The sequence below is a fragment of the Pelodiscus sinensis genome, chromosome 21 (assembly GCF_052426305.1).
Source record: "Pelodiscus sinensis isolate ZL-2025 chromosome 21, ASM5242630v1, whole genome shotgun sequence".
NCBI lineage: Eukaryota > Metazoa > Chordata > Testudines > Trionychidae > Pelodiscus > Pelodiscus sinensis.
The window spans coordinates 16,963,189-16,990,918 of record NC_143072.1 but is presented as its reverse complement, the minus strand read 5'-3'; the positions used below and the strand labels follow the sequence as shown (position 1 = coordinate 16,990,918).

At 51.4% G+C, this 27,730-nt stretch overlaps 1 protein-coding gene across 7 annotated transcripts in view; it reads left to right on the top strand.

Moving 5' to 3' along the window:
- The window catches only part of SGSM2 (small G protein signaling modulator 2), a 168,214-nt gene that overhangs the window by 84,921 nt on the left and 55,563 nt on the right, over positions 1–27,730 (top strand). For all 7 annotated transcript variants that reach the window (XM_075904864.2, XM_089772152.1, XM_089772156.1 and 4 more), the window contains 5 exons: positions 15,738–15,900; positions 18,059–18,220; positions 24,873–24,940; positions 26,237–26,382; positions 27,459–27,593. In XM_075904864.2, the coding sequence (XP_075760979.2) occupies positions 15,738–15,900; positions 18,059–18,220; positions 24,873–24,940; positions 26,237–26,382; positions 27,459–27,593 (674 nt within the window). The remainder of the gene's footprint in view (positions 1–15,737; positions 15,901–18,058; positions 18,221–24,872; positions 24,941–26,236; positions 26,383–27,458; positions 27,594–27,730) is intronic.

Below are 27,730 nucleotides of genomic sequence, written 5' to 3'. Positions count from 1 at the left end.
ACACACGAAAACCTATTGGAGATCACTTTAACCTGCCCGGGCGCTCATTAATGGATCTCCAAGTCACCATGCTGTTTCAGGCCGATTCCACAAATCAAATGCACAGGGAAGGGTTGGAACGTAACTTCATTTACAAGTTTGATTCCTATCATAGAGATATGAATAAAGACATTGGCTCACACATTACCGTCCACATCCTAATGACTTAACCAACTAAACAACGGGTACTCAGAGAAGGTGCAAATTGTTCTTAACAGCTTCTTGTAACTTGAACACTCTGATTCAATTTTTTCTCCCTTCCTCCCCCCCTTCCCTTATTTATTCTTAGATCTGGACTTCCTCATTTTTGGAGGAAGAACGGCTCTTGCGCAAAAGAAATCAGAAAGGAAGAGGAAATGCAAATGAGAGTGTGCAAATGGAGTGCTCATTTGCATATGTCATTTGCTCTTCCGCAAGAGGCTTGTAGTGTAGACATAGTCTTAATACTACATTCATCTGAAGAAGTGGGTTGTACCCACGAAAGCTCATGATGCCATCTACATGTTTTGTTAGTCTTTAAGGTGCTGCTAGACTGTCCGTTGTTTTTTAAGTTTCCCCCGTTACAGACTAATGCAGCTACTTCTCTGAAGCTTTTGAATGTATTGCGTTAGTCGACAGGACCTTAATGTAGAATTTGTTTTAAAAATATTTCATTAGTGCGTTGCTAAAAATTATAAAATCGCATGTCTAAAAAAACCACCACCCGCCCTGGCTGCCATCGGGCATAGGGGCAATACAGGCAGTCCCCGAGTTACGTGGCTCCGACTTATGTCGGATCTGCAGTTACGAACGGGGCCCTCTCCCTGGCCTCCAGCAGACCAGGGAGAGGAAGCAAAGCGGCGGAGCACGCGGGCAGCGGACAGCCCAGACGCGTCTGGGCTGTCCGCTGCCCGCGTGTTCCGTGGCTTTGCTCTGCTTTGCTCCCTGTCCCCCTGGTCTGCAGACCAGAAGGACAGGGAGCAAAGTGGCGGAACACGCGGGCAGCAGACAGCCCAGACGCGCGTCTGGGCTGTCTGCTGCCTGCGTGTTCAACCGCTTTGCTCCCCGTCCTTCTGGTCTGCAGACCAAGGGGACAGGGAGCAAAGCAGAGCAAAGCGGCTGAACACGCGGGCAGCGGATAGCCCAGACGCGTCTGGGCTGTCTGCTGCCCGCTGTTCCGCCGCTTTGCTCCCCGTCCCCCTGGTCTGCAGACCAGGGGGACGGGGAGCAAAGCAGAGCAAAGCCACGGAGCCCGAGGGCAGCAGGACAGCCACGGCGCGTCTGGGCTGTCCCGCTGCCCCCGTGCTTCGCGGCTTTGCTCCAGATGCCTGTGGTACAGCAGCTGGGGCGCTGCCGGTTGGTCCTGTAGCGCCGCTCTGGGCGCTACTGGACCAACCCGGTAGCACCCCAGCTGCTCTGCCCCAGGCATCCTGATTCAGTACTGCTGGTCAGTTTCAGCAGCGGCTGAATCAGAACGCCTGGGGCAGAGCAGCTTGGGTGCTGCTGGGTTGGTCCAGTAGCGCCGAGGAGCGGCGGCGCTACTGGACCAACCCAGCAGCACCCCAGCTGCTCTGCCCCAGGCATCCCCAAGTCAGCCGCTGCTGAAACTGACCAGTGGCTGACTACAGGAAGCCCCTGCCCCGGGCTTCCTGGAATCAGCCGCTGATCAGTTTCAGCAGCAGCTGACTTGGGGGTGCCTGGGGTTCTTAAGTTGAATCTGTATGTAAGTCAGAACTGGCATCCAGATTCAGCCGCTGTTGAAACTGATCAGTTTCAGCAGCGGCTGAATCTGGACGCCAGTTCCGACTTACATACAGATTCAACTTAAGAACAAACCTACAGTCCCTATCTTGTACGTAACCCGGGGACTGCCTGTAGTTTAATAGGATTGCGTAGGGCCCCATAAATCCTAAGAATGGTCCTGGCTGGAGCTCCCTTCTTGACAATCAGTGGCTACCCATAGAAGCATCTCTGTTTTAATTTCTGGGATGTTTGCAAGGATCCCATGTATCTGACTGCCCCCCCCCCCAAAAAAAAGTTGGGGGAATGCAGTGCTGTGTTCTACCCCACCTGTACCATACATCTAGGGATCTTTAACATGTATTTGTGTAGATTTAAATCCAGTTTATAAGGGAACATTGATGCAGTAAACAAGTGGAAAATGGGAGTGGCCCATACAGATGGTTAAAGCTAAGTGGGATGTGGGAAGAGCTGAAAGACTGTGTGTGAAAATTGTGTCCTTTCATTTATCCAATTAACATTTCTCCTCCTCTCTGACACCCCCCACAGAAGAAGAGGAGGGTACATCATGATCCGAGGGAATGAGCTGGTTCCATATGTCCCCACCCATTTCAGCAAGCACTCGCACGAGTGCCAAGAACCTGCCATACAGACTGCATTTCAGTTCAAATGCTGGCTGAGAGAGCGTGCGAATTCCCTTGGACGTGGGGGCTTCGTTTGAACACAACATGGGGCCTGTAGGGAGCCAGATGGCGAGGCAGGAGAGTTCTGCTCCTGTGGGCCCACGGGCCTTTTCACAAAGAAGGGGAAAGCTGCTGCCTCTGTTGGAAAGTGGAGTGTTTGCAAAGTGCCTCACATTGAGCTTTTGCTCTTGATGATTATTTTAGTCAAGCCCAGCCTCAGGGCAAGACAGTTGCCTTGGGCCCTGAGCCTGTTCGGTGGCTAATTCAGGCTCGCAACAAATGCCTCAGGCATCGAAACCGCCTGATTCCCACGGAAGGGTGCCCAGCTATGGATCGCTAGCTGCAACACTGGGGTGGTGATTGGCCCTGACCACTCTCACGCTGTCCAATGGGGGCCCGGGCCTGGGGAAAAAGCTTTGCCAAAGCCTGCTCTCCTCATTCTCCCTCCTGTCCGCTCCCACGTCATGGGGCATGCTGCGCTCCACCTGCAGCTCCTGCTGCGCTCCACCTGCCTCTCGCTGCCCCTTCCTTGGCCGGCCCCTGCAGCAGGTTGGAAGGGTGGGGGCAGTGCCTTCCCCGGCCCCACTCCCTGGGGCTCTGCCTGCACTGTGGCATCCACCAGCCTGGCCCTGCTGTCAGCGTGCCGCCTTTGGCCCAGCAAACTCTTTGGCTGGGCCTGATTTTATGTAAGGTTGCCAGATGGTTATGTAGGGTTCCCAGATGCCAAAAATATCAAACTCCCTCCCCCCCCCCCCCCCCCCCACACACAAAAAACACTGGGGGAAAAATTCTGTTGGGAAAAAAAAGGGGGAGACCAAAGTTGTTGAGCAAATAAGCAAAGGGGGAGACGAAAGTTGTTAAGCTAAAAAAAGAAAAAAATGCTGTGCCTTTAAATGGCCCTGCACTCCTCACGCCCCTGCCCTCGCCAGATGCAATAGGGGAAAATTGTCCCCACTGGGCTTCTGTCCGAGGGAAACAGGAAATACAGGACATTTCACATATCTGGTATTTTCGGGTTTTTTTACTGGATGGGGGACGCAAATACCAGACTGTCTGGGTGAATACTGGACACCTTGCAAGCCTAATTTTATGTGTATTGTTGTGGCACCGAGATGCTTCCATTGTGCACCAGGGACCGGTTGCACTAGGTGCTGAGGTGGGCCTTTCCACAAGGGACCTGCACAGTATTTTACTAGTGCCAGGACCTGTCAGGGCTGAGCCCCGGCCCTTCGGGTAGCCGTTCAGAGTCTCAGCACCTCTGGGCTTGGCAGTTTGTAGCCGCGGCACCTCTGGGCTTTTTGCATGAGGGATGAAAGCAAAAATTGCTTGAACTCTGGCACCTCTTTCATTACAAATGAAGCACCCGGCGCATGGGAGAAGACCAGAGACAACAGGTGGGGGAGAACAAGGAACCAGTGATGGAGCCCCGGCCAGCTCGGTGGGCAGTGGTCTCTGCCAGCCGCCAGCTGACTTGGTGGCAAGTGTTTGCAGGCGTCGCGGCCTGCGAGGGTTCTGAGGAGGGAGCTGAGGGAAGAGAATGAGGTAGCTGTGTCGATACGCACAGGGCGCGCCTCCCAAGCCTGGGAGACAGCACAAAGGGTTTTCTTTGAAAATGCAGCAAGCGGGCGGTGGAGGCCGGCCCCGCGGGCCGATTGGAGGCGAGCGCTCAACCGCTCAGTGCCAGATGAGAGAGAGTAAAGGGCCCGGAAAGTGTATTGATCAGTTGAAGCTGATATGGGTGTCTGATTTGTATTATGAGTCTAAAAAAAAAAGAGAGAGAAATCCTGCGCATTGAGAATGCTGAGCATCACATTTCTGGCTGCTGTCTGTCTCAGGCACCTAGGTGTCTGAGTGCCTCACAAGAGCCCTGTGAAGTAGGGCATTTCTGCTGTCCCCACAGCACAGATGGGGAAATGAGCCCAGAAAGACCGAGTGACTTGCCCAAGGTCATGCAGGGCAGTGGCAGAGGGATAGAACCCAGGCCTCCCACAGCCTCGACTAGCACAGTAAGCACTGGACCATCCTTCTTGTCCTAAGTAAGGAAATACCCTATGGAACACATTTTGGAGAAGCCATAACGCTTCAGGGGCTTGACCCAAAGTCTGCTGCAGTCAGTAGAAAGTCTCCCACGACCTTCATTGGGCTGTATCTCTGGCCCACATTTATCACCTAGCCAGCTGCTGGCTTGTATGGCTTCCCTTGGGTACAGAAATTTTCCTTTGGATCTGATAACCCCCCAGGCCAGTAACACCAATGGGACGGTAGAAACACCCAGCAACCCTGACAACTCCCATGCCTAGGGCAATCTATCGCAATTCAACCTGGACCAAGTTCCAGAAGAAATGGGACCTTAACTCAAGGCTCATGCAGCATCAGAGGAGCTGGCCGTAGGGCTCCCCTGAGTTTGGACGTAGGTTCGGTTTCTCAGCAGCAGAGTGCGTGCAGCGAGAAGCCTCCTATGAAATTTGAGGGAGGACAGTTTCTGAGCCTAGGACTTCCCTAAAAACGCTGCAGGGGCACAGCTAGAGTGCTTCTATGTAGCCACTTGCTGCAATGAGGGCTGGGGCTCCTCCGTCACTGTCCTCCTTGTGATGTGGTGTCTTGGTTGATGAAAGAATTCTAACCTGGGGGTTAGATCATCTTAACTATGTCACCCATGAACACAGATTTTTCACACACCTGAGCTATGTAGCTGGGTGGGCCTAATTTTTTAATGTTGACCTGACTTTAAGTACCTGAGATCCACTGTAAGGACAAGATCTTCTGGTCTGGGATTTCTTTTCAAACTGCAAAACGCAGGTGCCAACTTTTTCAAAAGGTTTGCAAGCTTTTTGACCTGTAAAACAAACAAAAGGAAGTATTTCTTCATGCAACATACAGTCAACTTGTGGAACTCCTTGCCAGAGGATGTTGTGAAGACCAGGACTGTAGCAGGGCTCAAAAAAGAACTAGATAAATTCATAGAGGTTAGGTCCATCAATACTTATTAGCCTGGATGGATAGCAATGGTGTCCCTACCCTCTGTCAGAAGCGGGAAATGGATGACAGGAAAGGGATCACTTAATGATTACCTGTTCTGTTCATTTCAGGGTCACCTGAAATTGGCTTCTGTTGGAAGACAGGATACTAGGCTAGGTGGACCTTTGGTCTGATGCAGTATGGCTATTTTATACTCTTAGTAAAACTGGGCTAGTTGTAATGGCATTTGGATGAAAGCAAGAAACAGGGCCCATTCCAAAACTCGTTGTTCATGAAGTTTCGTAGAACTGGATTCTGGACTTAGAACTGGTATGGAGGTTCCACCTGTGGAAGAAACTCTCCAGAACTCCACAGTTTTGCAGGGTCTCAGCCAGCTAAATCGGAGGCTTGGTTGAGTTTTACCCAGTTTCTGAAGCTTAATCGAAAAGAGAAATGTAAAGTGAAACTCTGGGCTTGTGAGCCCATCTGACCTGAACCCAAAGATTCGCTCAAGCTCCCTATGAATGCAAACAGCATGACTGACTCTGTTCAGTACGTCTCACCACTGTTAGGTCTATCTGGAGTTATGGGAAGCACTTCTTGTTGTTCACTGAGGCTGCTTGGCACATTTCTGTTGATTGCCTTTCTAAGTTTCTTCTAGCTTGCTGTGAAGTGCTGTAACAAAGCACTCTGGGTGAGTTGATATCTTCCAATATGCTCAGAGGTAGAAGAGGTACTTCATAGGAGCTATCCTCTACAACACGTTACAGCCTGACCTAATCAACCACTCCAAGGCATGCTTAAACAGCTGACATGTCCCACTTCAGAAATGGCTGCCTCTCAGTGAAGTGTGAAGAAGTTCCTGGCTGTAGTTCTGTTCTAAAAGTTTTCTTAGTTCTTTCAGACTGACCTCCTTTATTTCACCAGCCAGAGAATTTACCCAGTTAACTCCTGTTTTGCACCCAAAAACTTGTTTGACTCGAGCATCTCTTTGGGAAGGCATCCAGTCTTGAGTTGATGACTTAGATGGAGAATTTCCTGTGTCCCTTAGCAGTTTGTTCCAGTTTTTACTGGTTTTAATAAATTGAGGTTTATTTCAGATTTGAATTTGGCTGAAGGTAGCTTCTCGCCATTGACTCTCATGATGCCTTTCTCTGGCAGATTAACAACTTAAAATACCTGCTGTGTTTGCCCCAGGAAGGTACTTACATATCCTAGCCCAGTCACTTCTTTGGAAGACCCAGCTGTTCGCTGCCCTCCAGGAAGCAGGTTTTTGTATGCACTTTAAACCCATTTGGCATTTCCCATTTGGCCAAGTTTGGTTCTGTAAGAGGCTGATGGGTGTGATTTTCCAGGGCACAATTGGATGACAAGCAATGAGATTATTACTGTCTCTGCCCTATCAGTGGGCGGGGGTAAAAGCGGAAGTTTGCGCGACCCTCCAGTGTCAGAGGGCCCCAAAGTGAGGGGTGGTGTAACTTGGCACATGGGATCACAACACCACTGGCTGTCATTTGACCTCTTGGTCCCTCTGTCACAATGGAGGGGCTGCGACGTTGTTCATCCGGTCACAACGACTGGAGCGTGGAGCTGGGCCCCGCCTCATGGGGTGGGGCCACCAAGTCAAGGTGAGTTCACGGAGGGTTCCTTCGCCAGACCCCTTCCCTCTCATTGTTCATTGTTTTGGAAGAGTGGGGGAGTCCAGATTTTGCCCTGGGCCCTTCCCAAAACCTCTGGCTGGCCCTGTCGCTGGACACACAGAAAAGGCATTTTGAACCAGCCAGTTGAGCTGCTGGATGAACATGCCGTGAAGCCGCATGTGCCCTGTTGAGCTTGGTGTTGGACATTAATGGGTGAATTGGGTGCTTCAAGCCTCTAAGTGCAACCATGGATCAAGTGGCAACCTCTGCCATGAGTACCTGGTCACCTAAACATATAAGACAGGCAGCCGCTAGTCTGAGTCAACATTCCCTCTAATTTTTTCCACCCATGTGTGGAATAAATTTTGTTTGGTGCACGAAGGCATGTGCAGAAGTGCACCACCCAGAGAAACACATGCTGCTGGTGGTCTGCTAATCCACTGGGTGGCATTTGAATCTCTGCTGGGTGGTTGCCCACGTGCACAGCTTACCAGACACTGTTACATGGATCTAGGAATCAAAGCCAAATGTCCTGATTCCCACTGTACCTCTGGGGCTGACAATACAACAGTTCTGTCAAAGCCTGGCCTGCCATTTCCCTTCACACGTACATCACGCGCGCGTTCCAGTCAGTTAAGCCGCGTTGTCGTGACTTGTGGTGATGAGAAATGTCACAGTGGCATAATTAAATTTGGGGGCTTCGGGGACAGGCGAGGTGGCGATTACTCTTGATATCAGCCTCCGCGAATATTAACAATCAAAGCCGGGTCAGCTGTGGTTGTTACTAAATTTGCTCCATTAATATTGTATTTGTCTTCTAAAAAAAAATACGGTTCCTAGGCAACCGCGATGCTCCTCTTCCCAGCTCTGTTCTACCCCGACCAATTATTGCTGCATTATGTGAAACATCTCAAGTGATTTTTTTTTCAGTGATGTGACAGCTGTCTCCCCCTCCCCCGCCCTGCCAGCTGCTTTTGGGCTGGGAGCCTTACAGCAGGCTCCGCAGCCGTGCGGCAGAGAGCGGCTCTGTGCGTCCCAGCTCCGGGAGCTCACTCTGTTCTTCCTGTGCAGCTCCGCTTGCATTGCCCCACGAGCAACTGTGCAGCAATCCCCTCCCGCGGTACGGAGCCGAGAGGGCCCCCTCTCGTGGAGACGCCGTCAGCTGGAGGCGTTCTAAGCCAGAGCACGAGATGCTAACTGCCCGTCCTCTCTGGCGGCCGTCGTGATCCAAGCTCGTGCGTCACGCCGTGGGATGGCAGTGGCAGGGTCGGGCCGGGATGTGCCGATCCTCAACACTGCATCGCACGTTCCGCACTGGGACGCGAGTGGCGGGAGGGGGGTGCGCGGGGCTTGCTGTCATAGGCAGCGTTGGCCGTTGGGCAGTGTCCCGGAGCCGGATGAGGGCTATCAGGCGTGCTGGACCAAGAGGCTCCTTGGGGGCACATCAGCTGATGACCCAAGCGGTGCAGGATTGGAACCAGCCGTTATTAAGAGAGCAGCTTCTGTGCCTTATGGACACACACAGACAAAATACTGGCTCCTCCTGGCTGGGAATTGATGAACCTGGAGCCCGGCTCCCCCAGCATTTGGATCCTTCTGCCGTAGTCCCACTTCCTGTGTTGTGGCACTGGAAGAAAACACACTGGTCACACAGCAGAGAGTTCTCGACCCACACGGCTGCCTCCCTGAAACATTCATAAGAGTCGTTTGCTCGTGGAGAGGCGGAGGTGGGCGGCTGGGGAACACCTGGGCTCCTGTAACATCCCTGCCCTAAGCTTCCCCATCAGCTTCGGTGACGCTAATTGAAACCCTTGCCTGGGCTCCCAGCCTGGGGCTGATGTGATCCCTGTGAAATTGTGTCAGTTGTTGATCAGCCAGCTGCCACGCTGCTTTTCTGCACAGTCCGGGGCTACCGGATGCCTCGGGGGTGCAGCACCGTGCGTGTTACCCCCCTCCCAGTCGCTGCAGCCAGCACCAGCCTGCTGGTTGCACAGGTCGTAAGCTGAGTCTTTTCTTTGACTCAGGCCTTTGTCTGCGTCTGCCCGTCCCGGCAACATCGAAATTGGCTGATACTAGCTCTGCTGCACCTTAGACACGTGTCCCTGGCACGACAGCAGTACAAATCATAATCAGAACTGCCTGCAGCTGGCACCCTCCCTTTCCGCTCAGCCCCCCCCAGCCCGCTCCTGTACCCAACCTCCCACACTGACCCCCACCCTCAGCCCACACCTGCACCCAACCTCCCACCCAGACCTCCACCCTCAGCCCACCCAGACCCCCACCCTCAGCCCACACCAGCACCCTGCCTCCCACCCTCAACCCACCCAGACCCCATCCTCAACCCACACCTGCACCTTGCCTCCCACCCAGACCCCCTATCCTCAGCCCACACCTGCACCCTGCCTCCCACCCAGACCCCCCATCTCAGCCCACACCTGCACCCATTTTTCCAACCAGACCCCTCACCATTAGCATGCACCTGCACCGGCACCTTACCTCCCATCCAGACCTCCACCCTCAGCCCACACCTGCACCCAACCTTCCATCCAGACCTCTCCCACCCTCAGCCCTCTCCCACCCAGATCCCCACCTTCAGTTCACTCCTGCACCCAAGCTAGCTTTGACCAACAGTAGCTGCACAGCGGTGGCAGCGTGAGCTAGCCTCTCCGATGGGCCACGTAGTCTGTTATTGCAGCTAGCTAGATCCAGGCTAGGAGCACAGGTAGCAGGCACACCTCTGACTACAATTTTATAGCGGCACCCTGTGATCACACTGCTTGGTACAATGGCTTTCCAGTAGCTTCCAGATGCTAACATTATGTAAAAGATACTGGCTTAATAATGCTTCTGCGTGAAAGGTGCCTTGCCGTTCTCGACCTCTGAAAACTTTGTTGTTGTATTTACAGCTCAGCTGGGGAGCAGTAAGTGGGAACTGAATGGCCACGTCTATACCGCGCTCTCTTGCGCAAGAAATATGCAAATGAGGTGAAGCGGTGAATATTGCCGTGCCTCATTTGCATACTTAATGACCTGCCATTTTTGCACAAGGGGCTTTTGCGCAAGAGCCGTTCAGCCTGAAAAAAAGTGGCAGAACAGATCTTGTGCAAAAACCCCTTGTACAAAAATGGCGACTCACTAAGTATGCAAATGAGGTGCGGTGATATTCACCGCTTCGCCTCATTTGCATATTTTCTTGCGCAAGAGAGCGTAGTACAGACGTAGCCAATGTGTATTAATAAAACTCCATGAATTACGGGGTTTGTTTCTTATACCCAGGAAGCATAATTTCCAGTGACTTTAGAAGCTTATGAGTACTACTTTAATAAGTCCCTGGTATGCCCCCATCTTGAATACTGCATGCAGATGTGGTCACCTCATCTCAAAAAAGGTATCTTAGCACTGGAAAAAGCTCAGTAAAGGGCAACAAAAATTAGGGGTATGGAACGGCTATCATATGAGGAGAGATTAATAAGACTGGAGACTTCAGCTTGGAGAAGAGATGATAAGGGGGGACATGATAGAGGTCTATAAAATCATGACTGGTATAAAAAAAGTTGGGGGGGGAAAGGAGTTATTTGCTCCTTCCCATAACACAAGGGCTGTGGGGGTCACCAAATGAAATGAATAGGTAGCTGGTTTAAAACAAACAAAAGGAAACGAGGAGTAACGGTAGCCGCGCGGCACGGAGTCCGCACTAGCGGACATTTAAAAATGGCGGCGCCCGGCGAGATGCAAATGAAGCCCGGGAAATTCAAATCCCAGGCTTCATTTGCAACTCCGGTTGCCTACATTACCACCCTAGTTCAAACTAGGGTGGTAGTGTAGACATACCCTCAGAGACTGGGAATGGTGACAGGAGAGGCATTACTTCATGATTACCTTTTCTGTTCACTCCCTCTGGTGCATCTGACATTGGCCACTATCAGAAGACAGGACACTGGGCTAGATGGACCTTTGGCCTGATCCGGTATGGCCGTTCTTGTGTTCTTAATAAAAACGCTGTTGAGTAGCTTAAATGATAACTGAAGTAGCTTTCAAACAGCAGCAATATGGGGAAGTGTGTTGCCAACATTTTTTTTAAATAATCAAAGAATCGGTATTTTATCCATCTGGTTTCAAAGATAGTAGCCACTGTATGCTCCCCATTAACCCAGCAATGATGGGTCTGTAAGATCTTGAGTATCCCTGGTTAAGGAATTGATTTGATGAAAGCATGAATACTTTAATTAAAAATGAAAACACATGAAAGCTGTTGGTTGATGAAGGAGCATGACATTCAGTCTACTGTCTCCCAGGGTCTGGTGCATTTGCAAGGAGCTAGCAACAAAAATACCTAGATCCAAGCCAATTCTTCATTTGGAGCAAGGCCTGTGTTTAGAATTTCCACCCAGATGAGAGTTTATCTGGATTGTCTATTACAAGTGCACGCAGGAAGGTTGTCTTGTGCCGAGGGACACCTGCGGAGCCACTTGAGGTTGCAGTACAAACGCCTCCTACAGCCTTGATTAAAACAAATATTCCTTCTACCTCCGGAAATTGGGGTGAGTTGTTGCTATTCCTATGCTGAATTTTTAAATTTTAACTAAGATCAGAGCCCCATTGTGCTAGGCACTGTACAGACGTATAATAAGAACTACAATTGCTTGTAGTCTAAATAGACAAAGGGGAAAGGGAGTGTTGTTATCCCCAATTTACAGATGAGGAGCTGAGGTACCAAGAGAGATTCAGGTGATAAAAGACATGTTCTTCATTTGAGTTAGCTAACTCAGGGTACAACCTCAAAACTGGCCTGTAATTCAACTTGTTAGCTCGCATGAAAACTGGGGCTGTCTCCACCGTCCAGACTGCTACCGGCATACTGATGTCACTCAGGGGTGTGAAGAGGTGTGATCTCCTTGGGAGCAGTGTTCCCCGGGAAGCTGAGTGCTTGGGCCGCCACCCAGGAGAGATTCAAATGCCAGCTGGTTAGCAGCGTGCCCACAATGTCCACAACTGGCATAATGTGTTTCCACTGGTGGTGCACATAGCCCGTGCCTCGGTGCACATCACAGCATTTATTCTGCACATGAATGGAAAAAAATTAGAGGGATCATTGCTTGGGAGTCAGGCACCTCCATACCCAGTGGGATTTTCAGAAGCACTTATTTGCAACTTTGCGTGCCTAAACCTCTTTAAGAATCGGTCAGGTTCTTGCCTGCAAAATGGGATCATAGTACCTCCTCGGGGTGTTGGGAGGAAAAATCTATCAAAGAGGCTAGTGTGGTCATTGCAGGAAGGGCTCAACACCTGGCAGGTTTGGCAACTATAGGTGGGTTCTGCGTTCTTCACTCTGAGCAGCCAGCTTCTAAGGCGGAGGTAATGTACGTTGGAGCAGATGGAGCGCCGTTTGATACTTGTGATGAAAATTTAATGGTGCAATGTTAGCAGCAGACAGTCTGTGGTAAATTGCCATCAATAAACATGGGAGAACATGGCTCAGAGGCAGGAAAACAAACTCCGGTGCGGGGGTGTGAACTCCGGAGCGGGTTCAGGGGCCAGTATGCCCTGTAAGCTGTGCGCTTGGGTGGCCACCTACGAGAGGTTCAAATGCTGCCCAGCTGACTAGCAGAGCATCCACAGCTAGGTTTTGTGTTTGTGTTAGTGGTGCACTTTCACACAGTGCACATAAACGTTATTCGGTGCATGCATGGAAAAAATCCACACGTGGATGGAAGAGATTAGAGGGACCGTTGTCAGGGGTTTAATTTTTCAAAGAGTAAGTGATATTGTCCTCCATTGCTACCTTTGTGTACAGCGTTGATGGGAAGAGCCATTTTCAGCCTAGATTTAAAATCCTGAAAATGGATCTAGTGGACCCGAATGGCTTTTTCCCCCCTAGTGTTCAGAAATAGATCATGCTAGTTTTGGGGCTCTTTGCAGCCACTGAAGTGTAACGTTCAGATTCTGGGAGTTAGGGGGCATTGCACAAGACCAAAATAAAACCAGGGTGATCTTTGGATTTCACTCTTTGGCTGGTGAACTTCAGAGTCTGTTGTGCGAAGAATCACAAAACGAACATTCCGCTTGGTAACCTCACGAGCCTGGAGCTAGGTGCACCTCTCTCCCCTGCCTGGTCTTGCTGATTTCACCACCCCCACCCCAGCCCACCCCACCCTGCCAGGGCCGGCTCGAGCCATTCCTGCACCCTGGGCAGCGGGCGCACAACGCATGCACGGCTCCACCCCCGGGCACACGGCACATGCACGGCCCTGCCCCCCGGAGCACTGCGCACCTTACAGCTGCAATCGGGCGTGCGGCGCCCCTTACAGCTGCCATCAGGCTCCCCCCATAGGCTGGCGCCCCGGGCAGCTGCCCAGCTAGCCCCCCCCCTTAATCCGGCCCTGCACTTTCTCTTTCTCGGGGCAGGACCTCATGATTCTCCCAACCCTAGTCTGGATTCTGAGTGACAGCGTCACGTACCACCACGGTTTTTACCCAGCAGGTCTGACTGGGTTTCTCCCTTCAGGAGTCTGTGTCCAGTGGGAGTTCAGTGACCAGCCTGCTTAAACCAAAGTAATCGTTCATCTTCACATCAGGAATGAGGGCTAACGTAAGAGAAAAACGATGTTAAAACAAGTCCCTGCACATATGTGTCTTAGCTAGAAGCCTCTCCCTTCCCCCAGCAAGGCAGGGACAGTTTTCCTCAGAGACTTCAATGAGATCAATCGCATGAAATCCCAGAAACCCTGTATTTTTCCACTGTCAGGGATGGCTATTTCCATTCAGCTTTCTTGCCGCTGTGCACAACCTTTCCTTCCTTCCATTAAACACACACACACACACACTCTCTCTCTCTCTCTCTCTCTCTCTCTCGCAAGCCAGTCCTGTCCCCCGAGATCTCCAACATTAATTGTTCCAGCCTGATTCAGACAAGTGTGTTCTGGGAAATGATGCTCTGGTGTGTTCTCCTTTTCCTCCCCCTGCTTCTCATTCAGGGTTGTGTCAGTCACCAGTAAATCATCAGTGAAGGGTTGGCAGGTCTCAGGGCTGTAGGAGCCCGGCAGTCCAGTTCAGCTGATAGGCACCGAATCGGAGACATGGATGGCTTTTTAAGAAGCAGGAAAACAGAACTTGAACTACCTCCGCCCCGTCCATAGCTCTCTTGATCTGCAATGAGGAGTAACAGCAGGGGCGGATGAGAGTGCCGCGGGGTCCATGGCAGCGCCGCGGGGCCCCGGGCAGCGAAATTTCGCGGGGCTCCCTCTTTGACACAGCGCATGCGTGGGGCCTCAGGAAGCGTGGGGCCCGGGGCAGCCGCCCTGCTCGCCCTGACCTAAATCCGCCGCTGAGTAACAGGAGTCCGAATTAGGGGCTTTAAAAATGGCGGCGCCCGGGAACATGCAAATAAAGCCCAGGACATTTTAATCCCGGGCTTCATTTGCAAGTTCGAATGCCTACATTAGCCACCCTCGTTCGAACTATGGTGGCTAGTGTAGACATACCCATAGTGTAGACATAGCCAGAGGCAGCAAGGTGGGGATGGCAGAAGCCTGTGCAGAAGCCTCCACTGAGTTGCAGAGCCACCTCCCCCAACCTCTGCACTGCAGTGGAGGAGGGGAGGTTGCTCCCTGGGATGCTGGTGCAGCCTCTGTCTGTAGGGATCTCCCCCGCCCCCCCCCCCCCCCCAGGCAGGGGCTGTTGCCACCCCACACTACTGGCTACCAGCCCCGCCCCCAGGAACTATTAAATAACTGTGTAACCACTAAGTTTTTACATGATTGTTCAGTTACTCAATATCTAACATCCCCAATATTTAGCTCTGCGTACTTCCACAATCCTGCCTTGTGGAGCCAATGGGAGTTTTGCCACACATGTGGAGCAGCATTAAGGTCTCTTTCACTTTCCGGGGCTATTATAGTATTGCTATAATACTATAGAGCACCAGACTGGACTCTGAAGATCTAGGTTCTATTCTTGACTCTGCCACTGGCCTTCTGAGTGACCTTGGGCAAGTCACTTAACCACGCCATGCCTCAGTTTCCCCCTCTTTATCTAGGGAATAATGATACTGACCTCCTTTATAAAGCACTTTGAAAGCTACTGAGGTTATATAAGAAAAGGGTTATATAAGAGCTTGGTATTACAATTATTCATGGGAATTAAAATATAGTGTTTTCAAGGACCCATGGCTGCAGGTCTGGCACTTGTATACATGATTCTACCAGTTACCAGATCTGATCTTCCTCTGCTTTTCAGTTCCTAGAAGGCCAGTCTCCTGTTACATTATTCACATCAATGGCTCACTGAGGCACAGAATATGGCCCATAGGAAAAACATAAACACAGAGGACGACGCCTGGCTGGACATTTGGGTTTATGCAGGTTCTTGCCGAGTTTGGCTGCAGAGCCCAACTTTCATCCAAGGTTATCAGGGCAATTAGTATGCCTGATGGCCCCCTGCAGGAGAGGTAAATGTATTGTTACCCTTGCTATCCTGATGGGGAAACTGAGGCACCAAGAAGGTGCTTTATTTGGGTGTGCTGAGTCCACAGCTCAAGCAGGACTAGAAACCAGGGGCCCTCCTTACTGAGTACGCCACCCCCTCCCTCCTTGCCTAGACGTCAGATTCATTTTGTTAGGTGACTTTTCTTCTCTTGACTGACATGTGCCGAGAAGAGTGGAGCCGAGTGCTCACCGTGCTGTCTCCTTTCCTTTTCCAGGGGTGGTGGAGGCATGCCTCCTGCACATGCTGAAGCGCAGAGCCGCCGGCTTCCTCCGGACCGATAAGGTCGCCGCTCTCTTCACCAAAGTGGGCAAAACATCTGCGGTAGCGGGGGACATCTGCAAGAAAGTGCAGGAGCTGCAGCAGCAGGCGGAAGGCAGGTAAGCCCAGGGGGCTGTTCTTAAAGTGAGAACATTGTGGCGGCTTGAAGGGGACAGCGAGAGCTGGTTGGAAAATGACTTGGGGCAGCTTTCTGGCGCCCCAGTTGAGGCGCAGGAGCCCTGATTGCACCCGGTGCTGTCGAGACAAAGGACACCGAAGAGCGTCGCTGCTCACAGGCAGCGCGCGGTCTGGGTTTGGCCTGGGGATAATGTGGACGGATTGGGAGGGAGGAGGATCAGGCGACGGAATGAACAGAGCTTAGTGGAGAAGCAGATGTCTCGGCTCGCCCCGGGCCCAAACCAGTGCCAGACGGGAGCAACTCGCCCGCATTGTGCCAGGGGTCGGTTCTTTAGGCAGCAAAGGAGGCCTGAACGTTTTTCTTTGCTTGCTTGTTTGAACTTTAAAAAATCACCCCCTTGCTATCCATTTCTCCCCCCTATGTGCACTGGGAGAATCAGAGGAACAGGCAAGCGACACCACATTCAATCCACCCCAGTCAGCCTTGTGCTAGGCGCAGTCTGGACACACCGCAAGACCCAGTCCCTTCCCCACCGTGCGTACGCTCCAAGGCCGGGATCCTGCAGTGTCCTCGCTGCTGGCTGGTTCAGAGGCGGACATACAGGAGTAGGGGTCCCACCTGCACGGAGCTCGTTCAGGGAGCAGGGCCTGATAAATGATGAGACACCCCAATGACTGGGACAGATGAGAGGAGGGAGGGGAAAGGCAAGAGAAGAGGAAGGAGACCGCGGAGGTGGAAGTAGAATCCTAGAACTGGAAGGGACCTTGCGAGGTCATCGCACCCAGCCCCTGCCCTCCTGGCAGGATGAAACCCTGATCTAGATCACCCCTGACAGGTGTCTGTCTAACCTGCTCTTAAATATCCCGAGTGATGGAGACTCCACAACCTCCCTAGGGAATTTATTCCAGTGTTTAACCACCCCGACAGGTAGGAAGTTTTTCCTAATGTCCAACCTAAACCCCCCTTGCTGCAGTTTAAGCCCATTGCTTCTTGTCCTATCCTCAGGGGCCAAGGAGGACAATTCCCCCCCCCCCTTTGTAAGCCGGTACGGGCTGGTAGGGCGTACCTGTAAGAAAGTGGCTGAAGTACCTAAGCTGGTAGGGTCCAGTACGCCGTCCAGCAAGCTCTTTGTAGCGGGTACAACGTACCAGACAGACACCGTGCTGCCCCCAGCCCCTCCCTGGAGCTGCCTGTCAGGAGAACAGGGCTGGGGGGGGGGAGGGGGAGAGCTGAGAGTGATACAACAGCTGCCTGTGTTCTGCTCTTTTCCCTGTTCATTGCTGCCCCTCCCTGAAGAAGAAGGAGCCCTGTTCCCTTGCAGGACTGCTGCTGTACAGAGCCAGAGGAGATGCAGCTCAGTGGAAGCATAGGGGGCAGGGCTGGGGGGGGCGGTTATATTGCCCTCCAGCCTCCCCTCCCCCAGGTAACAGGGGAAGAAGGTGGGAAGAGCGTGAAGACCTCAGGCTGGGGGCAAGATAGAACCACGTGGAGGGGCACATGGGGAGATCACATGGTCTCCTCCTTACTTGGTGTAACAACACCCCCCCCACACACACACACACACCAGGGAGAAATGAATTTTAACTTTCACCACTTGGTAACTCTGGGTATCCCTGTCCAACTTGAAACTGCTATTTTTAAATCCCCCTTAGTGTGGACTCCGTGCTTGCGGCTACACACGGCACAGAGTAGGTAGTTTGAATTGGGCTCTCTAATTAAGAGAGCCTAATTCTAAGAGAGCCTAATTCAAACTACCTACTCCGTGCTGCGTGTAGCCACGTGCACGGAGTCCGCACTAAGGGGGATTTAAAAATGGCGGCGCCCGGCAAGATGCAAATGAAGCCCGGGATATTTAAATCCCGGGCTTCATTTGCAACTTCGAATGCGTGCATTAGCCACCCTAGTTCGAACTAGGGTGGCAGTGTAGACATACCCTGAGTGAATGTTGAAAGAGACTGAACCAAGATGAGCCAGAAAAATGGGATGGTCCTGCAGTAGGATTGTGTCTCAATAAACTTGATAGAACAGAAATAAAACAGAAATTTGCAGCAGTGATCTGAAGAAGCTCTGTCAAGGGGCAAGCAGGTCACCTTTAAAAGTCTGCACTCCCAACACCTTTCACTTTAACTCTTTTGCAGGAGGAATCAGTTGAGTGGGCAGGAGTCCCTCAAGAGACAATGTTCTGCCTCAGGCAAAACGCCTGTCCTAACGCCGCAGGCCCTCAGACACATCTGGGTGCGGACGGCCTTGATTGAGAAAGTGTTGGACAAAATCGTGCAGTACCTTGTGGACAACTGCAGGTAACGAGGGGAGCAAATGGTTGGGAATGCAAAGATTTGTTTGTCGACCAATGTGCACTGTGTCTTTGCAGCAGGGAACTTTGTCGAGTCCCATCCACAACCCCAGAGCTGATCAGAGAACAACAGTTAAAAAAAGTTTCACCAAAATTTGTATTTTTTTTAAACATTGACAACATTTTAAATGTAAATGTCAACCTGGAATAGAACTTAAAGAATAAGTAAAAAAAATCTTACACATTTAAAAAATATATATTTTTACTACTTTTTTAAAACTTTGCAAGGTCAGCTGGCCAGGGGTAAAATTGTCAAAGGACGTAAGTCAGTGGCTCCCAAACAACTCTGATTTATCTTTAGCATCCCCAAGTTTCACCTCACTTAAACAACTTGCTTACATATCAGACGAAAACTACAACTGTGTCATATCATACTGTTCCTGAAAAATCGCTGACTTTCTCATTTTTATCATATAAATTATAAAATAAATCTGTTGGAATATAAATATTATACTTTCATTTCAGTGTATAATATGCAGAGAAGTATAAATAAGTCATTGAATACAATTTCAGTCAGTACTGACTTTGAGAGTGCTTTTTATGCAGCCGATTGTAAAACCAGGCAGATATCTAGGGGTATGGCTAGACTGCGAGGATCTATCGGAAAAAGATACACAAAATGCACTCTGCATTTTGTGTATCTTTTTCCAATACTTTTGTCAGAAGAGGCTTTTCTGAAATTTGACCCATCTAGACTGGGCCAAATTTCGGAAAAATCCCGTCTTTCGAAAGCCCCTTCTTCCTCGTGGAATGAGGAATACAGGAGCTTCCGAAAGAGTGCATTTGCTCTTCCGGAAAAAAAAAAAAGCGGAAGAGCAAACGCATTTTCTCAATGCGGTGGAGTTTTTTTGGGATACCTGAGGTATCCTGAAAACCCCCCTACAGTCTAGCCGTACCCTAGATGTCTCCATACCCCCAAGGGTATACATACTCCTGGTTGAGAACCACTATCCAAAATAATGTAGGCACCTGCATTCTGTTGACTTGCCATAAGAATTAAATGTGTTCGTCATGTAGGCATTTTTGAGACACATGAATAGAATTGATAGCATGCCAGGAGACCATGTGTGCTCTGCAGAGGAGAGGGAAAAAGGAGAGAGGAGAACAAAGGATGGTGAGGAGTAGACATCTAAGAAACTGTAGGAAGGTCTGATTGGAGTAGATCAGTCCTGTGCCGACATGCTGCCTGTATTTGGGAGGGTTACGTTTGTGATGGAGATTTTGCCCTTCAGGGTTGGCAGAAGCTCAGGTGCCCTGTGGACATGGTGCATTTAGATTCTGGCAGACAAAAAAGAAGAGACTAAGGCGGGATATGATAGAGGTCTATAAAATCATGACTGGCGTGGAAAAAATGTCAAAGGGAAAGTTATTTACTCATTCCCACCATATAAGAACTAGGGGTCACCAAATAAAATTAATAGGCAGCAGGTTTAAAACAAGCAAAAGGAAGTTTTTCTTCACTCAGCGCACAGTCAACCTGTGGAACTCCTTGCCAGAGGAGGTGGTGAAGGCTAGGACTTTAAACAGAGTTCAAAAAAAAGCTAGATAGATTCATGGAGGTTATGTCCATCAATGGCTATTGGCCAGAATGGGCAAGAATGGTGTCCCTTGCCTCTGTTTGTCTGGATATGGGTGACAGGAGAGGGATCATGTGAGGCTTACCTGTTGTGTTCCCTCCCTCTGGGGCATCTGGCATTGGCCACTGTCAGAAGACAGGATACTGGGGTGGATGGACCGTTGGTCTGACCCAGTGTGGCCGTTCTTATGTTACGTTCTTTTGATATGGACAAGCTCCAAGACATTCTATTGAAGTTTCCTTCTGGCCAGGGCATGCCGAGGTGTCGCTCTCCCCAGCAAGACCGTCATCACCTTCCCTTATCTATTCCCACCCCCACAGCTAATGCAATCGATTGAGGAGTGTAGCAGAGACATTTCGGTAGCCTTGGAAGAGAAGAAACCCTGAGGCCTGGCCTAGGTTAGTGGCTAACCGAGAGCCCGTCTGCCCACACTGACGATCCAACTTGCTTGGCTCTCATTGATGGCTGCACCTCAGGACGTGCAGTTGCGAAGAAGAGCGGTATTTGGGGGGAGCCCATGGGGCAGCTGCAGTATATAGACTTGGTCTTTCTCCCACGGTATTTCCCAAATCTGGCTTACGTTTCGTGGGCAGCAGGTCAGAAGAGGGATATTTTTTCCTGTTCTGTTTTCCTGTTGAGAGGGAAAGAAAAGATCTTTGTAAGGTTCAAAGAGAACGATTTTGTTAGTGTAGGGGTGGGCAAAAGGAGGCCTGCAGGCTGAATCCGGCCTGTCAGACTGCCGGATCCGCACACTGCTGCCATCCCACGGCCCAGCGGGAGGCTCCCTGCCTTCTGCACCCTCACAAAGCGACCGGCTGAGGGGACCATGTGTCCTGTGCCCCACAAGCCCCTGAGGGGAGGGCTTCACGCCCTGCCCCCATCCCCCAGCACAATCTCGCAGCTCCCATTGGCTGGTTTCCAGCTGATGGGGGCTGCCCGGGCCGTGCTTCTCACGCAGGCAGCGTGCGACACCTCTTCCCCCCTCCGCAGGACTCACAGCACATGGTCCTCGCAGCCGACTGCTTTGAGTTGCGTGCGGGGGCGTGGACAGCAGGGAATGTACCCGAGGTTCCCACAGAGCTGCTGGCCGGTAACCGCCTGGCATCCCATCCCCTCGCAAACCTTGCACCCTAATCTTGCCTGCGCCTGGCACCCGACCCCCTCCTGTACCCCTACCTCATGTAACCCAAACCCTTTGCACCCCCACTCCTGCATCCATATCCCCTCCCAGACCCTGCACCCCAATCCTCTGACACAGTCACAGCCCAAGCTCTCTGCACCCCCACTCCTGCACCCATATCCCCTCCCAGACCCTACACCCCAATCCCCAGGTCACACTCCCCTTCCAAACCCCGCATTCCCTCCTATACCCCTCCACTAGGTCAGAATCCTCTCCTGCCCCCATGCCCATACTCCCTCCCAGATCCTACGCCCCCTCCTTCACTCCAGATCCCTGTCTCAGGCCGTGACCCCTCTCCTTCAACCAAACTCCTTTCCAGACCCCTTCTGCACCCCGATCCTCTACCCCAGACTCCCTTTCTGCACCCAACCACCGTCCTAGACCCTGCACTTCCTCCATTAATATCATGGAAGAATGCGGCCCTTCAGCACGTATCGCATTCTTGAAGTGGCCTCCCCATCAAAAAGTATTGCCCACCCCTGTGTTAGTGGCCTCTCATCCCAGTTTGCTTAAAATTAAACAGCTGTGTGTGATTTGTGTGTCAGAGCTGCATGGACCATGAGGGTATCCTGTGATTGGCTCTCAGGGAGATATTTTGGCTCAAGGCCTCAGGGCTAACTCACCTCCTGTGTTAAGCAGGTTTTACCTGTCATGGCAGGACAGGACAAGTGAGGCCCACAATCTTGTCCAGGCACACTGCAGTGCTGCAGAAATGCATTAGGCTCTCCCGGGAGTAGAAGGGTTACTGCTTCTGTCTACAAGATTTGGGGTTGTTGCTTCACAGATAGGTATGTGCTGTTGCCTAAATTATCTCTGCCAACCAGGTGTGCTGTTTGCACCTGTGCTTGGGGCACCACAAGCCTAAAGATATACATGCTTGGGGCAATGCAAACACAGGCCATGTTAGGCACCTAACTTGGAAAACCCAACCTGCTGTTGGTCAGACTGGTTCCCAGTCCAGTCTTCCAGTCCGTCCCAGTCTCTGCTACCAGGTCAGCCCTGCCAGGCTTGGGTCCTGTCCCTGGGAAGAGAGGTGCCTCGTGTCTGCTCCTAAAGCAGCCGCAGGGTTGGTCCGTTGGTTTGTGTTGCCGTGGTTTCCTGGCTGACTGTATCTGAATCCATGCGGAATGTGCTGAAAAGTTTTCTTGAAGATGAGAGAACATTCCTGATCAGGGTAATGACGTCACTCCCTGAATCCCTGGTGTTTCGGAAATCGGAAATGGCATAGAGTTTGAGCCCCATCTAGTGGGAGAGAGAAGCAAAATGAGAGGATGTTCAGAGGGACGAGGCGGGTGGGGTAATAGCTTTTCTTGGACCAACTTCTGTTGTGAGAGATCTTGCAAGCCACAAGGAGCTCGTCAGGCCTGGGAGAGGTAACCAGAGTGTCTAAGCTAACTACAAATTGGAACAGATTGTTAAACGCAAGAGGTTCTCACATGCTGCAGGAGACCTTGTAAAGTGAGCAATTAAGGTTATCGGGCAGTGTGGTGTGTTACAATTAAGTATGTAAATGAGTAACTAGTTAACTGGATACCCAATAACCATCAACCTTACCAGGTGGTGCTTACCAGTAACAAGTTAACCGGCACCTGGTCTGGCCCAAGCAGCCCCCGACAATGACACAGTGCAGTAGCCCCGGCCCAGCCTGGCCAAAGTGGCTCCCAAACCACAGATGGGGGCTGTTCCAGCCAGGTCTCCACCCCCTCTTAACTAGTTAAACATATAGTTTAACTGGTTAACATTTTAAGCAGGATTTTGCATCTCTAGTTATAACATGTAACGAACCATAAAACCATTGTCCCTGTTAAGTTTGGGTATGTCTCAATTGCCAAGTTTTGTTGACAAAACTTATGTCGACACCCTAAAGTCGACAAAACAGAAATCGCCCCAGAGGGTGTTCACGCTTGCTCCCTCTGCCGACAGATCATATCCCCACTGAGGACCGGGGGGAGGAGCCCATCATCGACAGTGTGAGCAATACAGGGTGGGTATGTATCCCACAGACCTGGGTAGCGCTGATCCCTGTGCATCTTGAGATTTCATTGTGAGTAGCTCTGTGAGCTCTCCCTGCAGCAGCTCACTCGGCTGTCAGATACTTCCCCGAGCTTTGAAAGAGGAGGGGTGCATGCCAGCAGAGCAGCAGAGATCAAAACTCTAAGGCCATGTCTATACTAAACGGAGGATCTACATTGTGGAGATGGACCTTCCGGTGTTCGATTTAGTGGGTCTAGTAAGGACCCGCTAAATCAAATGCTGAGGATGACCCCATCGATTCCAGTACTCCTGGCAGTCACGAGGAGTAAGGGAAGTCAACAGGAGAGTTTCTCCCATCCCATCTCTGGGGACGCCAGAGAAATTTGGCTTAAGGTAAGTCCCTGGAGTTGCATATCTTAAGCCAACCTTCCGGTTTAGCATAGACCTGCCCTGAGCAGAGCTATCCAGGCAGGCATTGTGGGATACTGGCGGAAGCCAGTTCTGTCAACACAATAAACAGCAGTGTCTACACTGGCTCTTTGTTGACAATAAAAAGAGGGGAAAAGAAACAAGTCTCTCGAAGAGATGGAAGTTTTTTGTTGCAGAAATGGGGTGTTTTTCCTGACGAAAGGACATTGCAGTGTGTACGCACTCACTGCTGTGTCACCAAAGGGCCGACTTTGGCAACAAAACTTGGCAATGCAGACATGCCCTTCAGGGCTCCAGCAGAGTTACGAATTTAAGTCCCAAGGTTCCCATCTTTTGAAGGTGTCTTTGAGGATACCTTTTGGCAGATCAGACAGAGAAAGGTCGGTGTGTGAAAAGTGGGCGCCCAAGAGTGACACGGTATCTTTGTCTTTTATAACTGTCTGCGTGAGCTCATGCGAGAGCTTAGTGACTGTCCACAGAGTTGTTATGGGGGCATCTGATGCACACGTGGGACCCATGGATCAATTGGCCCGGGTCTGTGGGGAGCTTTCTTCTGGCGACGAGTATAGTGAGGCCAGAGGGTTGCTGTCAGGGCAGAAGAAAGGGGCTGGGGAATATTTCTTTCAGGATGTGTTTCCCTCAGATATAGCTTGATGAATCCGCATACAGGTTCCAGCATGGCCAGTGGGTGGCAGTTGGTTTCTGGATTGAAGCAGGCTTTCCCAGGGTGTGCGGGTGCCCGTTCCATGATGCGATCTACTTCTCTGGAGAGGGTGGCGTGTCCTTGCTTTGTGATGGTGGTTTTAAGTGCGTTGAGGTTTGTATCCCAGGCTCTCTCTTCAAAGCAAATTCTGTGGTAACTGCCTGGCTGGATGGAGATGATACCTTTCTTAGCATGTCTGGAGGGGTTGCTGGTCTGGGGGTCACTTCTCGGCTTGTTAGCCAAAATCAAATGTTGCATTACAGGCAGTGCTGCTAGGGTTCTCTCTCTCTTTCTCTCTCTCTCTCTCTCTCTCTCTCTCTCTCTCTCTCTCTCTCTCTCTCTCTCTCACACACACACACACACACACACACACACAAAAGGAGCTAGCGGTGAGTTGCAGTGCTGCCAGGGTTCACACACACAGTCACACACACTAGGAGCTAGCAGTGAGTTGCAGTGCTGTCAGGGTTCTCTCTCTCTCTCTCTCTCTCTCTCTCTCTCACACACACACACACACACACACACACACACAAGGAGCTAGCGGTGAGTTGCAGTGCTGCCAGGGTTCACACACAAACAGACACACGCACTAGGAGCTAGCGGTGAGTGGCATTTTCAAAAGCACGGGCAGGAGCACGTGTATCTGCTGCCGGCACTGGTATTCACACTAAGCGAGTTGGGAGTTTTTGAAAACCCCAACCCTTGGCTCTAATCCACTTTTATGGTTTATTCCCAGCAAATACTATGAGAGAGAAGCTCTATTGGCAGATCCTGTGTATGGACCAATCCTAGCTTCTCTCCTTGGTAAGTACTTGAAATATTATCTCCAGTTGTGTTGGGGGTGGCTGGTTTTTTCTTATTGAATTTTCCCTGAAGCAGAGGGGTAGAAATGGAGACAGGCAAACTATTTGATTGCTGGCTTTGATGATTTGGCAGAATTGGTTTTATTAGAGCTCTTTCTACGTGTAGCATCCCACTGGAGGGCATTGGAGGTACCGAGATAGCAGTGGCTGTGTATTACATGCTCAGCAATATTTCTGTGTCCCAACAACACCTGGCTTTTTAAGTGAGGTAATTTCTCCAGAATGCCAAGGTTACCATCAGGGCTGTTGACCGGGAAGGGCAAACATCTGAAGCCACATCTGGAGTATTGTGTCCAGTTCTAGGCTCCCCATTACAGAAAGGTTGTGGATGCATTGGAGAGGGTCCAGCGGAGGCAACCAAAATGATTAGGGGGCAGGAGCGCATGATTTAGGAGAGGCTGAGGGATTTGGGCTTGTTTAGTCTGCAGAAGAGAAGAGTGAGGGGGGATTTGATAGCAGCCTTCAACTTCCTGAAGGGGGGTTCCAAAGAAGATGGAGAGAGGCCGTTCACAGTAGTGATGGATGGCAGAACAAGGAGCAATGGTCTCAAGTTACAGTGAGGGAGGTCTAGGTTGGATATTAGGAAAAGCTATTTCCCTAGGAGGGTGGTGAAGCACTGGGATGGGTTCCCTAGGGAGGAGGTGGAATCTCCATTCCTAGAGGTTTTTAAGGCTGGACAAAGCCCTGGCTGGGTTGATTTAGCTGGGGTTGGTCCTGCCTTGGGCAGGGGCTGGACTCTGACTCCTGAGGTCTCTTCCAGCCCTGGGATTCTATGATTCTATCAAAAAGGATCAGCTGTGTCAGAGCCCGGTGATTTAAAAGGCTCCCAGACACTGCTACCTTGGCAGGAGCAATGGCTGGAGTCCTAGGCCCTTTAAATCACTGCCAGAGCCCCCGTCACACCCTCTCCCTGGGCCTGGCAGTGCTGATGGGCTGGCTGGGAGAGACTAGCCCCAACCCAGTCCCTTCTGCCTGAGGCTCTGCCCCTTCTGCCTGAGGCCCCACCCCCTTTGCCTGAGTCCCCACCCCTTCTGTCTGAGGCCTTGCCCCTTCTGGAGTGTCTGCCCCCTAAGGCTCAGTGAAATCTCTCATCAGCTCTGGTTATAATTATGCAGTGATATTGATAACTTCACCCGACTCGAGCAGAAAGCGTTTCCGTTTCACCTCTGACCTGGAGGACGAGAGTGAACAAATGTCCGTTCTTCCTAAAGATCCTCTCTCGTTCCTGTCCTCCTAGTTGGGCCGTGTGCACTAGAATATACCAAGCTGAAAACAGCTGACCACTACTGGACAGACCCTTCTGCAGATGAACTGGTTCAGCGACACCGGATCCATGGAGCTCACGGGCGCCAGGACTCACCATCAAAACGCCCGGCGCTGGGAGTAGGTATTTGCAGCACGCCCCTCCCTTGTTACTGGCACTGGCGGAGACCCCACGGGCAGGCAGAAGGGTGGACGTGGATTTAGATCACACCCACCGGCAGCCTCCCATTGCCAGGGATGGAGAACACTTTTGCGTGCGCCTTCGGCACAGATGAAAGCCCATTAAGTGCCAAATTTCCCCTCCACCCCTTCCCAAATGTAGGGAGATTTGAGAACCAGGCTGAAGAGAACCCAGCTGGGCAGCCACCAGTAGCTTCCCAAGGGCTGGAGCTGACATTAGTTCAGGGTGGGCAATAATTGGAGATGGGGGGGCCACTTCACAAATTTTTTAAATGGCCCTGGGCCTCCCCAGAAGGGGCGGAGCCTAGGATGAAAGGGGCGGAGCCAGGACACTTCCATGCTTCCCTGCCTACGGACTCTGATTGGCCTAAGGGAGGAGGGAGCGCGTGAAGTCTTCCCCCCGCCCCCAAAGAGAACTGCCAGAGGTTCTCAACATCTGGCCCAAGCCGCTGGTGGAGGAGGAGACTTCGCGCACTCCTCCATCTCCAGGCCCCGATTGGCCCGGGGGTGGGGAAGCAGCAGGGAGTCCGTGGGCTGGATTGACCCGCTTGGCAGGTTGGATGCGGCCCACAGAGGCCTTTTTGCCCACCCTGCATTAGTTGAATTTAGGGAGGACAAAGCTTCAGTTGAAGGAAGGGAGCTTGCTTAGGTCCCTGTAGCCTAATGGATACAGCATTAGCCTCGGGATTGTGGGTTTGAGTCCCATGCCTGCCCTAGGAACAACCAGGCAGCCGCCACTACCTCACTGGTCGAATTCTGTGGCTTGAGACAGCAAGAGTTTCACCTGATGTGCTGATTCCCAGCCTTGGGGAACAGCAACCCTCTTTGGCCAGGGTGAGGGACATGCCCCTCTCCTGCCTCTGTCGTCCCCAGGCTGCTGCAAGAAAGTCCCATTCTAAAGGAGATTTCTTGAGGCGCCCTTTTTAGTGGGGCTGCTGCTCTGAGCGGGCTCTTCACATCGTTGCTTCTGGTACCGTGTGGCCTGCATGTCAAGCCACAGCTCTCGTGTCTCCTAGATCCGGAAGCGGCACTCAAGCGGGAGCATGTCGGAAGACCGATTTGCGGCTTCGGCCAGAGAATATGTGGAGTCTTTGCACCAGAATTCGAGGACGCACCTTCTGTATGGGAAGAATAACGTCCTGGTCCAGCCCGTGAGTATCTGACCATCATGTGTGTGAGTTCATAGACTGGAGTGAGATACTGCTGGTTATTCAGCTCCTTAACTCAAGTCTCCTGAATCCCAACCCAGTGCCTCATCCTATGGACAATCCAGCTCTGGAGGCAAAAT